Consider the following 13,461-nt stretch of genomic DNA (forward strand, 5'->3'; position numbering starts at 1 on the left):
CTTCTTCTTGAGGAGTTCTCTGCTAATTCTGGGCTTCTTCCCTCTCCATATGAAGTTGGTAATCAGTTTTCCATTTCTTTGAAGACAGATGAGGGTAATTGTATCTGGATTGCATTAAAGTTATATAATGCCTTTGGCAGAACTGACATCTTGACTATATTGCGTGTTCTAATCCACGAGCATGGGATATTCTTCCATTTGTTGAGGTCGCTCTTGGTTTCTTGTAATAATATTCTGTAGTTTTCCCCATATAGATCTTTTGTTCTTTTAGTCAGGTATATATATATATATATCCCTAGTTATTTCAATTTGTGTTTGTCTATTGTGAAGGGTGCCACCTTTTTGATCTCCTCTTCTGATGGACTTCTGTTTGTTGTTCTCATAACAGTCCAATGGACTTCTGTTTGTTGATCTTGTATCCAGCCACTCTGCCAAACTCCTCTATTGCTTCCAGTACTCCCCTCGTGGAGCTTTTGGGATTTTCCATATAGAAAATCATATCATCTGCAAATAATGATAGTTTCACCTCTTCCTTCCCCAGATGAATACCTTTGATGTGTTTTCTTTCCCTTATGCTGTTAGCTAAAACCTCCAGCACAATATTAAATAAGAGTGGGGACAAGGGACATCCTTGTCTGCTCCCCATTTTCAGTGGGATTGTGTTAGTCTTTTCTCAATTGACTACCACGTTGGCTTTCATATATAGCTTGTATTGTCTTGAGGAATTTTCCTTCCACTCCTATCATCTCAAGTGTCTTAAACAGGAATTGGTGTTGGATATTGTCGAATGCTTTTTCTGCATCTATCGATATTATCATGTGGTTCTTATAGTTTTTCATGCCAATGTGACGAATAATGCTAATGGTCTTTCATATGTTGAACCATCCCTGCATCCCTGGTATGAATCACACTGGGTCATGGTGAATTATTTGTTTTATATACTTTTGTATTCTGTTGGCTAGTATTTTGTTAAGGATTTTTGCATCGATGTTCATTAAGGATATTGGTCTGTAGTTCTCGATTCTTGTGGGATCCTTGCCTGGTTTCGGTATCAGAGTTATACTAGTTTCATAGAAGGAGTTTGGGAGTTTGCCGTCTTTTTCTATGTGCTGGAAGAGTTTGTGTAGGATTGGTGTTAGTTCTTCCCTAAGTGCTTGGTAGAATTCTCCAGTGAAACCATCTGGTCCAGGGGATATTTTTGTTGGTAATCCCTTGATAACCTTGTCTATTTCTTCTATTGCTATGGGTCTGTTGAGATTCTTGATGTCCATCGAGGAGAGTCTAGGGAGGGATTGTTTTTCCAAGAATTTGTCCATGTCTTCCAAATTGTTGAATTCATTGGAGTACAATCCTTTGTAGTACTGTGTAAGTATCCTTTTGATTTCATTAGGGTCTGTTGTAATGTCCCCTCCTTCATCCCTTATTCTTGCTATTGAAATTTGTTCCCTCTAAAAAAAGGTTTTAAAAAACCAAGTTTTTAAAACAACATCAGATGGTGTCAAGTGTTGACAAGGAAGAGGGACAATAATAAAACATTTTCACAAAGGCGAAACTACCAAGTGACAAAGTTTGGGGACATTTCTGACAGTCCTCTACAAAATCGGAATAGGCCTGTCCCTTAAGATAGTAATTCCATCCGGAGAGAAAGTCTTTCACATGCAACCTACAACTGGAGACTTCAATACAAACGATAACCTTTAAAATAAAACCTCAGCTGAAAAATCAAGATGTTCCTCAATGCCTTTGCGATACAACTGTTAAAGAGTGCAAGCAAGCAAAGCGAGGTATACTGCTTAAGAACCCATAGACATGTGTTACAATCAGAAAGAAGAGCAAAGGAATGAGCAATAATGAAAATGTAGGGCACTGGGTACCTTTGGAGGTTGGCGGTCATAGAAATATATACTATGAAGGAGCCCTGCAGGCATAGTGGTTAGGAGCTGGACTTTCTCCTTTCAGGAAGAGTTACCATCTAGGAACCCCGCAGAAGCAGGGGACTCTGTTCTATAGGGCGGCCATGAGTCAGCGCTGACGATGCCTGTGCGTTTGGAGGGTTTTCCTTTCTTTCAAGAACATAAGTCAAGTTGGATTCACTGTATGTTTTATGACAGTAAAGGATAATTAGCATAAAATTAGCATACCCATGAATTATTTCATTTTTAAAGTTCATACACACAATCAAGGAGAAAGAGAAGAAATCATAAACTGACTCTCTGTCAAGAGCTGCTGATTTTGCAGTTGCCTGGAACCAGAAAGAAGGAGAGAGTCTAAGTTCTCTTTTTGCACTTAACCTAAAGTGAGATCCACTTTCCTGCTAATGTTCTTTTTTTTTCTTACTGTTCGTTTAGCATAATTTATTCTCATGCTCATTTTTTATCCAATGTCAAAATCCTTTGTGTCCCCCCCTGCCCCCACAGTGGCCAGATTTTATTGGCTCTTCCTAGAACCTCCAGGCAAGCTGAAATTCTGCAAAACCTTACTGAAAAATATGAGGTAACTTCTTCCAATGTATTTTGGTTTTATTTATGTAAGCGTTGCATGCTATGTTCCCCATTGCATTTATCTGATTTATATGTATCTGCTATTTACCCTTCTTATCGTCTTCTTCCCTTTCCCATTTTACTGGCCACCCAGGTGAAATCCTCTTCATTTGTTGCATCAACTTGGCAACCAATTTAACCATTGTAAGTCGGGATTAAATCTGTGTGCTTCTAGGTCTACTACAATGACAATGATTCAACAGAACTTTGCCTATAAATCAAGGCCCATATTAAATGTCTAGATATTTAGGAACAAGTTATTACTCACTGGGAGGCTTAGACCATGCATTTATTCTCTTATAGTTGTGGAAGCTAAAGTCCAACATCAAGGTGCCTAAGGAGCCATGCTATCTCTGAAGGCTCTCAAACAACTCAAAACTCACTGCCATCAAGTTGACGATGATTCATAGCAATCCTATCCATCAGGGTAGAAGAGATTTTGCAAGATTGTAACTGTTTATGGGAGTAGAAAGCTTTGTCTTTCTTATGAGAAGCAGCTGGTGGTTTGGAACTGCATGCTTTGTGGTGAGCAGCCCAATGTTGGGTAACAACTATGCTATCAAGGGAGAATGATTCAAAATCTCGCTCTTAGCTTCTGGTGTTGCTAACAATCCTTGGCTTGGTGGCCCCTCGCTGAAGTCTCTAGCTCCGTCTAACATGTACGAGGGAGCTTCAGAAACCTCGGGCCACAATGGAGCCAAAAGATAATGGAGCATTTCCACAAACTTTTGAAGCCCCTTAGTCTCTGGATCTCTTCTCACAAGAATACCAATCACATTAGGTCCCTATCTGATCTAACATAACCTCATCTTACCTAATTACATCTGCCAAAAAAGCCCCTTATTTCTGAGTGAAGTTCTATTCGAAGGTTTGGGAGTGGACATGGGTTTGGGAGGACACTCTTCAACCATGTGCAAGCAGTAAGCATCAGAAACCCATGGGAATTTAAGAAGATGTTCATGCTGGGGATTCATCTCCCCAGAATGCATAAGGCGCAGATCATTGGCAAGTGTTCTAAATGGTAGGAAAATGATGCTTCCCTGTTTGGTAGTTAGCGTCCTCTGAGAAGCAGATGCCAAAGCCAGATGCGAGGTGCAAGGGACGCTTGTGAAGGGAAAGAGGAAGGAGCTGGGGTTGGCAGGGCCATAATGAGACTGTGCTGCGGGCCTGCCACATGTAAAGGAGAGAACGAGAGAGAAAGGAAGGAAGGAAGGAAGACAGTGCATGACAAGACCTCCGGCTGCAGTGTAGTTCCAGTGAGGGTCTAAGGGGAGTCTGTTAAAATAAGCCATGTGTTAAAGTAATCCCACATGGCCCAGGAATGGATCTTCAATACAGACCCTTCGTGCTCTCTCATTGATTGACTGCAGCCCAGTGGGAGTATTATTACAGACTCTGGTGGATCAAGACGGAGAGCAATGGGCGTGTCTCACAACAGAAGGGTATTAGTGGTGCAGTGTGTCACACTTTGGACTACTAACCACAAGGTCAGGAGATCAACTACCAGTTGTTCTGTGGGAGAAAGATAACACTTTTTATTCCCATAAGATTTACAGTCTTGGAAACCCAGAGGGGCAGTTCTACTCAGTCCTGTGGGACTGGTATGAGTTGGGATCAATTCAATAGCAGTGAGTTTGAGTGAGTTTTGACACCGTGGTATGGAATCATGTGTCATGCAAATGATGAACTTATTCTACTGCTAACCAAAAGGATGGGGGTTCAAATTCCCTCAGAGGCACCTTGGGAAAAGGCCTGTATAGATCAACAATCAGTCATTGAAAATTCTACAGACATTGTGAATGAGGGCAGTGCGGCATGGAGACCCAAAGCCCACCTGAAGGCATCTGGATATCTCCTCACAGAAGGGTCATGAGGAGGAGACGAGCCAGTCAGGGTCCAGTATAGCAATGATGAAACATATAACTTTCTTCTACTTCTTTAATGCTTCCTCCCCGCAACTATCATGATCCCATTTCTACCTTACAAATCCAGCTAGACTACAGGATGTACACTGGTACAGATAAGAGCTGGAAACACAGGGAATCCAGGACAGAGAAACCCCGCAGGACCAATAATGAGAGTAGCGATACCAGGAGAGGAAAGGGAAGGTGGGGTAGAAAGGGGGAACTGATCACGGTAATCTACATATAACCCCCTCCCTGGGGGAAAGACAACAGAAAAGTGGGTGAAGGGAGACGTCGGACAGTATGAGACATGACAAAATAATAATAATTCATAAATTATCAAAGGTTCGTGAAGGAGCAGTGGTGGGGAGGGAGGGGAAAAATGAGGAGCTGATACCAAGCGCTCCAGTCGAAGGAAAATATTTTGAGAATGATGATGGCAACAAATGTACAAATGTGCTTGACACAACGGATGGATGGATGGATTGTGATAAGAGTTGTATGCACCACCAATAAAATGATTTTTAAAAAGAAAAAAAATACTCTTCACAAATTTTTTTTTTTAAAAAGGAAAGAAAGAAAGAAAATTCTACAGAGCACAGTTCTACTCTGACACAGAGGAAGTAATCCTGGGCTGGAACGCGTTCAGTGACAACTGGTTGCACTAGGAAACATCTTTAGAGGGAGCAACCAATATTTCGAATTTTAGTTTTTGTTCTCCCACAGTTCAGGTGTATGGTGGTAGACAACTTAGCCTGGAGCTGTCCCATCTCAATAATGAAAAGACTAACACTCGTATCAAGGTCTGATGATCATGATGATCAAATGAGATGCGGGTGAAAGCCCCGCAGTAAAAGAGAAAAATAAAAAAGACAATTGGAACGAGTTGCCCAAAGGCCATAATCAGTTTAAAGAAAAGGTGCTGTTGGGTCCGCCCCAGTTCATCCATCCCTGGTGTCTCAGGGAGACTCGCACTCCCTAGACTTGTCAACGTCTGATTTCTTAGAAGCCCATCACCAGGTCTCCCATCCAGGGCCCCTCAAATGAGCTTCAACCTCTGATCTTCAGGGAGCCGCTGAATGAGTTGACCATGTGCATCATGCAGGGAACTCAAAGGAACAGTGGCATGATAATAGTACCCAGGACATAGAATTGATCATAAAGTAAATCAGTATTCAACCAGCGTCCTCTCGCGATGACCAACAATCTTGTTTCTCTTTTAAATACCCGAGACCCGGTTCTGAATATGTTCATTCATTTGCCATCCTATCACTCGGTCCTTCATTTTCTCAACAACTGCGTATGGAGTGGGTGGTATATTCCCAGCCCTCTTAGCAAATAGGATTGCGGGGAAGAACCGATGCAGTACAAATGTTTATATTACCCTGCGTGTGGATAAGAACTAGAAGGAACAAGTCCCTTGTCAACCCGTTCTTATGACTAGCTACAGATGAGAAGGATGTGCACAGCCTTGTGTTTATGTTGCCATTTTCCCCCTCTTGAAACGGCAGATTGTTCTCTGGCAGCCAGTAACGGCAGACCTTATTAGGAAGAAAGAGGAAGTTCATTTTTTTGTGAATGACTCCGACGTCAGCATTGTGAAAGCCCATCTGAATGTGAGCCGGATTCCATTCAGGTAGGCACAGCCCACTTCTACCGAGTAGCTGTTCTAAGCACCCATCATACATTTTAGGATTTGTTGAGTGGCCCGAATGGTTAAGCATTTAGCTGCTTCTGAAAGTCTGGTGGTTTGAGTTCACCCAGAAGCCCCTCAAAAGAAAGAACGAATGATCTACTTCCAAAAACCGGCCACGGAAAACCCTGTAGAGCACAGTTCTGCTCTGACCCACGTGGGATCAAGAGTTGGAATGTTGGCAATTAATTCTGTTGTGTTTTTTCCTGTGCTAAGTCGTGGTATATTACTACTTTATTTTATTTTGCTATGCGATGATAGTACAATTGCTTCGTGGAAAAATAAAGTACTCACATTGAACAAATCTGGTGATAAAGCCAAGCAGCCAGCCAAATTTGACTTTAGGCAAATTGTTTCACCCTCTTATCTGAAAATGAGGGTTCACTGGTCAGAGCTATGTATGCATAGTCTATGGTCAGGCTCAGGGCATGACATTGTCACTCCCCATGGCCACCATCACGGTATCTCTTGTAAAAGAAGCTGCAGAAAAGGAGCGCATTTTCTGATTCTTTCTCCTTCGTGAGGTCCGTGAACATTCCTGAATGTCTGGTCTTAGACTAAAAAGTGCATCAGCTATGATCTCTGTTCCTAGGCCATGCCCTCCTCCTCTTCGGTCCTCTAGCTAATAGCTCCTCTCTGCGCCCATGGTCTAACCTCCCAGGATCCTTCTGGTGCCCTGGCACTTTCCCCAAGCCACGATCGCCTCTGAATGTCCATGGACCACCTTTGCGTTACGTCCGATAATTATTACTAATAATATATAACAGGTGTTTGCTGGGCGGAGCCTTCCTTTACACCGTATCATTCAGTCCACACCTTCCCTTCTGAGGCAGATACTACAGTGAACCCTCGTTGATCGCGGTTCATCGGTTCTAGACCCTACCGTAATAAATGAAATTCCGCGAAGTAGGATTCCTTATTTGTAAATCAAATATTTTCATACTTAGAGCATAGAGGACATGAAAAAACACCCTTTAGTCACCATGACACACGTATTACCCAATTTATTAAATGAAAAAGGGAAAATACAGTAAAACATTTTGGACGTTACAATGATCATTTATTATTTATTATATTATTTATGGCATCAAGCATGTACAGTATGAGCCAATCAGTGGCAGTAATGACAGAGCATGCACTGTTACGCAAAAACCGCGATAGAGTGAAGCCGCGGAAGTCGAAGCGCAAAGTGGCGAGGGTTCACTGTATTCCCATAGTGTAGATGAAACGTGTAGACTCACAGAGAGCCAGCTAGAAAATGGAAGGACAAAAAAATTAAACTTGGATCTCTCTGGTGTCAAAGCCCAAGTTCTTATCCATTGGCCTAAATAAATGTAAAGAAAGCCTTAGTAGCATCAAAAAGGAAACAATCCACTGCTGTTGAGGGCTTCTGACCCCTAGCAAATGTCCTCTGTCCACTCAGGTGATGGGTGAACAGTCAGCATGCGTGCCCAGTTAGTAGTTGTGGTGCTTCTCAAGAGAAAGTTAGCGAGCCAGCTCCCTGCACATCTGTTGCCCTGTTCTTTCCGGGTCTCCAGGGATGTGGTCATCTTTGGCTTGTAGAACAGTTGCCCTTTACCAGGTAATGGCTGTCACTGAGCAAAACAAACAGCCACTGCTTTGTCCTTCTTTCTGGAGAAAGGCTGGTAACGGTGGAGAGAGTTTGGCAGGTCAGGAACCCACCAAAGAGGAGCTGCTTTCTCTCCAGTGCTTATGCAGAACCTGCTGAAAGGACCTGAGGCGGTCAGCCTGTAACCGTATTCGTGTTTGCTGCACGCACCTCAAGGAACGTTTGCTGATTGGATCTGCTATTGACTTCCCCGGGTGGCTCTCGCGTCGGTGCTGCGCCAAGCGGGAAGGCGCGAGTGCTACATGGAGCCCGGCTCACCCTCTGCTTTGTCCCCTAGTGTCTCCATAGAAAATGTTGAGGAGCTCATCCGACAGCAGACGGCCAATGACACGGTCAGCCCCCGGGCCTCCTCGTCGTACTACGAACAGTATCACTCGCTAAACGAAGTAAGCTAGACCACGTGGCCAAAACCACTGGTCCCTTTTCACGGGGCACACATTCTAGAACTACGTCCTGCAATCACGGTGACATATTCCCAGAAATCATTGCATTCCTTGCCTGCTACCATTGAATTTTGAGTTCATAGGCAATGAGGTTCCAGTGAAATAACTAAATCACTCATTAGATGATAATTCTGCTTTGGCTTATACAGGAAATCAAAATATACGTGTCATAGTGGCACACAGTGAAAATATGATACGGGAGTAATCATCATGTTCCTGGAGCCTGGAAAATAGTGTTATTGTCATAGTCTGGTTTGCCTCCTGCCTTGTTACATTAAGCAGGGCTAATTAGTAGGTTTTTCTATTGAGCATCACGGGGGTTACTGACAGTATTACCAAGGTTTGGTATTCTTGGCCCACCATGAAGAAACTTCACACAAGGGTGTGTGCCTACTCTCCCTTCTTCAAAGGAGGTTGCAATCAAGTTCAGTTCTTGTGCTAACCATGCATGTGCGGCTAAGCGGGATAATCGTTTAAAAAGTTAATTTTTAAATGACTTGTTCCTTTTATGTAACATTGCCATTCCACCGAAGGAAATTATTAAAGGGTCAGAATCGGTGAAGGAGGGTTATGACATGTGTGTTGTAGAGCAGTCCCACACTGCTTTGCAGCCACCTTCCCTGGGATGAAGAGCTCTGGTGGTGGAGTGGTTATGCATCGGGCTGCCATCCACAAGGTCCTCAGTTTGAAACCACCAGCCTCTCCTAGAGAGAACGATGGAGGTTTCTACTCCTGTAACAGTTGCATTCTCAGAAGTTCACAGCAACAGTTCAACTCTGTCCTGCGGGGTTCCTATCAACCGCCATGGACTCAATAGTAGTGAGTTTAGTTTGGGGTTCTGGAAGGATTGGATCAGTCTTACAAAGCTGCATGGAAGAAGGGTGTTTTGCAAAGCAAAGCGTATCTCTAAAGAGCCCTTCAGAACAGCTGCTCCAGGGGGAAAAGATGACATTTAAAACCCTATTTAGGGTCATGAAGAGTCCGAGTGGATTCAACGAAAGTGGAAAGCTGATAGGAATAACATTATGTATTAAGAAATAACTGGAATAAAGAATGGAGATTTTTCATCAAAAGTTCCACAAGAAATAATAGACAGATTAATCATGTCTCTTCGGATTTAAAAAAACTTCTCACATTGAATAATTAGAGGTGATCTTGCTGAATTAAAGGAATGTATCCACTTACAGTTAAGACAGTGTGAGTGAGTGCTCTTTTTCTACCCATGAGAACGCTATTGGAAACAAGAATACCTGTATCTTAATCTCTAAGAAACTAGGTCATTTCTGTTTTTTCCAGTCAGTATTTGCAGGCTCTAGTTTAATTGGTCTCAGCTAGTTTCTGCATAACACAATAAGAGCTGTGTTGGTTAGTTGTGAAGGATAAACTCCTAGCAGCCTTTTTCTTTTTCTCTAGACTACTCAAAGAATAAAATACCCCTGCTGCTATTTTCCCCTCTCGTGTAACAATGGCATTGTATTGCCTTCTAGAGGTCTTCTCATCATCCCGGATTAGGTGTCCTCAGCTAGTAGGGGCCATGCTACGTTTTTAAGGCATGGAAGACTTATGTAAAAAAAATACAATTCCTACTGAATCTTCATGAACATCTCTTCCTTACCTATTAGTTTAGCCAGAACCCAATCTGCATCTAGAACTCACGGGGTTCATTTAAAAGTGCCTCCCCTTTCTCTCTCTCTCCTGCTGGGCTCCTCCCCTCCCCCTGGACCATCTGCAGTGGCCACCTCCCCAACTGCACTCAGTGAGCTGGAGGCCAGACGCTGAGCCTCTCAGCAGGCTTGATCTGCAAAACGGAAAAGGCACCGGCCACTGACAGCTTGAGCTTGGTGAGAGGTAGGAAGAAGGCTTTCGAGAGAAATATTTCATTTTTAAATGGTCACGTTCCAAAGAGCCGCTTTCTTACCATATGTCCAGGAAGGCCATCGTACAGGAGGAAAGCAAATAAGCAAACAAAACCAAGTCCGTAACATTCCAGAAAAGATTTCAAAATTCTCCCCTCTACCCTCAGTTCTTTCTACGAGGGTCCTGGGAACATGCACTCTTGCTCTCAAGAAATCCCTCTAAGTCCTTCCTTCTGTAACACTCCACTGCTTCTGCAGACGCCCAGGGTCTCTCCCCTCCAGCCCTGACCACATAAGCACCGGGTGGGTACATGCTTGCATCACTGGTTCAGACCAGCGATTAGAGTGACGTGTAAGTAATCAACTGTGGGGAGAAAGAAGCAAGTGGCCATGAAATACTTCTTGTAGCAAATGGCAAAAGAGAGTAGTGTGAAATGAGTTATGTTTGGAAAGTTTCTCATAACACAATCCCCCCATATGGAAGAAATCTACTGAACCATCCATGCTGTAACATACTAAAAACACCAGGAGGTTAAGGGGAAGGTGGAGGCTGGGGAAGGGGAACTGATCACAATCATTGACATATAACCCACCCACCCTGGTGAAGTGAGTGAACGGAGTGAAGGGAGGCAGCAGTCAGTGTAAGATATGAAAACATTTTTTTAATACATTATCAAGGGATCATGAGCAAGGGAGGGGGTCAGGAGGAAATGAGCTGATACCAAGGGCTCAAGTTGAAAGAAAATATTTTGAAAATGATGATGGCAGCATATGTACAAATGTGCTAGACACAATGGAGATATGTATGGACTGTGATAAGAGCAGTAAGAGTCACCAATAGAATGATTTTTTAAAAAACATACTAAAAACAAAAACCACAGTTGTGATTGAGTTGACTCTCACTCATGGTGACCCGTGTGTGTCAGAATAGAGGTGTACCCCACAAGGCTTTCAGGGGCTGCCTTTTTAAGATAACGATCGCCAGACCTTTCTTTCGAGGTTCCTCTATCTAAGTGGCCCTCCAAACTCCAGCCCAAGGCAGTCATCCTCTGCACAGCTCAAGGATCTCTGCACACCATAGTGCTCGCAGACATGGCTCTGACTCAGAAGAAACAGAGCACCAATGAGGAAATTCCTGTGGGTCAATGTCAGATACCACAAACACTGAGAGGATGTGCATTTAGTGGCGGTGGAGCCTCCCAGAAGCCCTTTACCTTCTCGGCCTGAGGACAACCACTCCGACAGACCACTCTCCTGAGTTATGGAGAATCCCAGGGTCAGTAAGATGCCACTTTCCATGATCCAGAATTGCTATTTGGAAAAGTCCTAGCGATTAGGGTCTGGGTTCATTCCCATTTTAAGCAGTGTGTGAGCTTTAAGTGTGGCCCCTGGGAAGCAGGGCCACGTTTAAAAATGCCTGTGTGCAAGCCCAGGTGCCCCATCCCCTCACTGACTGGTGTGAAGCGGACATCAGCCTTGAGTCTGTCGCTGACAGGGGTTTCCTTCCAGTGGATGATTTTACTGTCCTGGATCTTCCACAAAATAGAGTGGGTCAGAAGCAAACTACTTCCCAGGATAAAAAAGAATTTTCCTTTTTGCCAGATTATCCTTAGCTTTTTCCTCCTGGTTCCACATATCCCGTTGTGCTCAGAAATAATGGTGTTTTCTGTTTTTCTTGTGCAAAGATAATGCACGAGGTCAGTCTTCAAAAACAAATACTAAAAAGAAAGAAAAAACTGCCCCATATAAAAGAGAACGCTTTGATGAATGATAAGGATAACTTTATGCAGAAGCAGAGATTCCATATAAACAGCCTTCAAAATACCATGCAGGAGCCAAACTTCTCCAACTTTGTTGCAAGTTGTAGTGCTTTTTCACTTTTCAAGAGATTAATGTTAGCGATTTCCCTCCATAGCAGGAAAGAGCTCTGGCCCGAGTATTTTAATCGCACAGACAGAGCACAGATGAAGGATCTCCTTCCCCTGAGGACGTGGTCTGCTCTCTTTGATCATAGCGATGCTTTGAATTTGCTCTGTGACTCACAGCTTCTGTTTTGATAGATCTACTCTTGGATAGAAGTTGTAACTGAGAGATATCCTGATATGGTTGAAAAAATCCACATTGGATCCTCCTATGAGAAGAACCCACTTTATGTCTTGAAGGTAGGCTGTAGACAGAGTCATTCATCTTTCCACTTTGTGCAGGACGGAACTCTCCGGCGGCACTTGTTACAGCTTTGGTTTCTTTTGAATTCTGGAAATACTTGTATCACCAGCGTTTCTCAACTGCAGTATTCAAGACTTGAGAAGTTCGTTATTGCCTTAAAAGGTCCCTGCATGGTGCGGGTAGTTTACACCCAATTATGAACTACGATGGAGCCCTAGTGGCATAGAGACTTACACATCGGGCTGCTAACCAGATGATTAGTAGTTCAAAATCACCAGCCACTCCATGGGAGAAAGCTGAGGCTTGCTACTTCTGTAAAGAATAAATGTTTGGAAAGGGGGAACTGATTACAAGGATCTACATGTGACCTCCTCCCTAGGGGGTGGACAACAGAAAATTGGGTTAAAGGAGACGTCGGACAGGGCAAGATATGACAAAATAATAATTTATAAATTATCAAGGGTTCTTGAGGGAGGGGGTAGCAGGGAGGGAGGGGGAAAAATGAGGACCTGATGCCAAGGGCTTAAGTGGAGAGCAAGTGTTTTGAGGATGATGAATGTACAAATATGCTTGACACAATTGATGTATGTGTGGATTGTGATAAGAGTTGTATGAGCCCCTAATAAAACGATTAAAAAGAAAAATGTTTGGGAAACCTACAGGGACATGTCTACTTTGTCTGATAGGATCGCTATGAGTTGGCAAGGGCTGATGACAGTGAGTTTGGGTTTGTGAGCTTTTAAGGCCATATTACATTGGGCAAATCTGCTGCAAAAGACATAATTAGAGTGTTAAAAAGCAAAGAGACCTTTCTGAGAACTGGAGTATGCCTCACAGACATGTGAAAGGCAGGCAATGAGTAAGGAAGCCTGAAGAATTGGTGCCTTTGAATGATGGTGTTCGTGAAGAACACGAACTAGCGACAGCCATAATCGTGAGCAAGTCTATTTGGGAAGAAGTGCAGTCGGCATAAGGAGGAGGGGGAGAATCCATCTCATGTATTTTGCGCATATTATCACAGGTGTCCAGTTCCTGGGGAAGGACATCACACTTTGTAGAGAGTCAGTGAAGAAGAGCTCAAAAAAAAAAATGGGTTGACGTAGTAGCTGCAGCAATGGACTCAAACATAGTCCCAAGTGAAAATGGGTCAAGATGAGTCAGAACTGACTTGAAGGCTCCGAATAGAGAAGCCCTGGTGGTGTCGTGCTTACGGGTTGGACTGTGTTCCA

General features: G+C 43.4%; 1 protein-coding gene across 1 annotated transcript in view; it reads left to right on the forward strand.

Moving 5' to 3' along the window:
• CPB2 (carboxypeptidase B2) overlaps positions 1-13,461 on the forward strand; it is a 59,284-nt gene that overhangs the window by 10,729 nt on the left and 35,094 nt on the right. Inside the window, exons 2-5 of the mRNA XM_045289075.1 lie at positions 2,418-2,493; positions 5,956-6,080; positions 8,045-8,153; positions 12,127-12,228. Of these exons, the coding sequence (XP_045145010.1) occupies positions 2,418-2,493; positions 5,956-6,080; positions 8,045-8,153; positions 12,127-12,228 (412 nt within the window). The remainder of the gene's footprint in view (positions 1-2,417; positions 2,494-5,955; positions 6,081-8,044; positions 8,154-12,126; positions 12,229-13,461) is intronic.

Source organism: Echinops telfairi, unplaced genomic scaffold, assembly GCF_000313985.2.
Source record: "Echinops telfairi isolate 266 unplaced genomic scaffold, ASM31398v2 ScPeMD7_24;HRSCAF=84, whole genome shotgun sequence".
Lineage (NCBI taxonomy): Eukaryota > Metazoa > Chordata > Mammalia > Afrosoricida > Tenrecidae > Echinops > Echinops telfairi.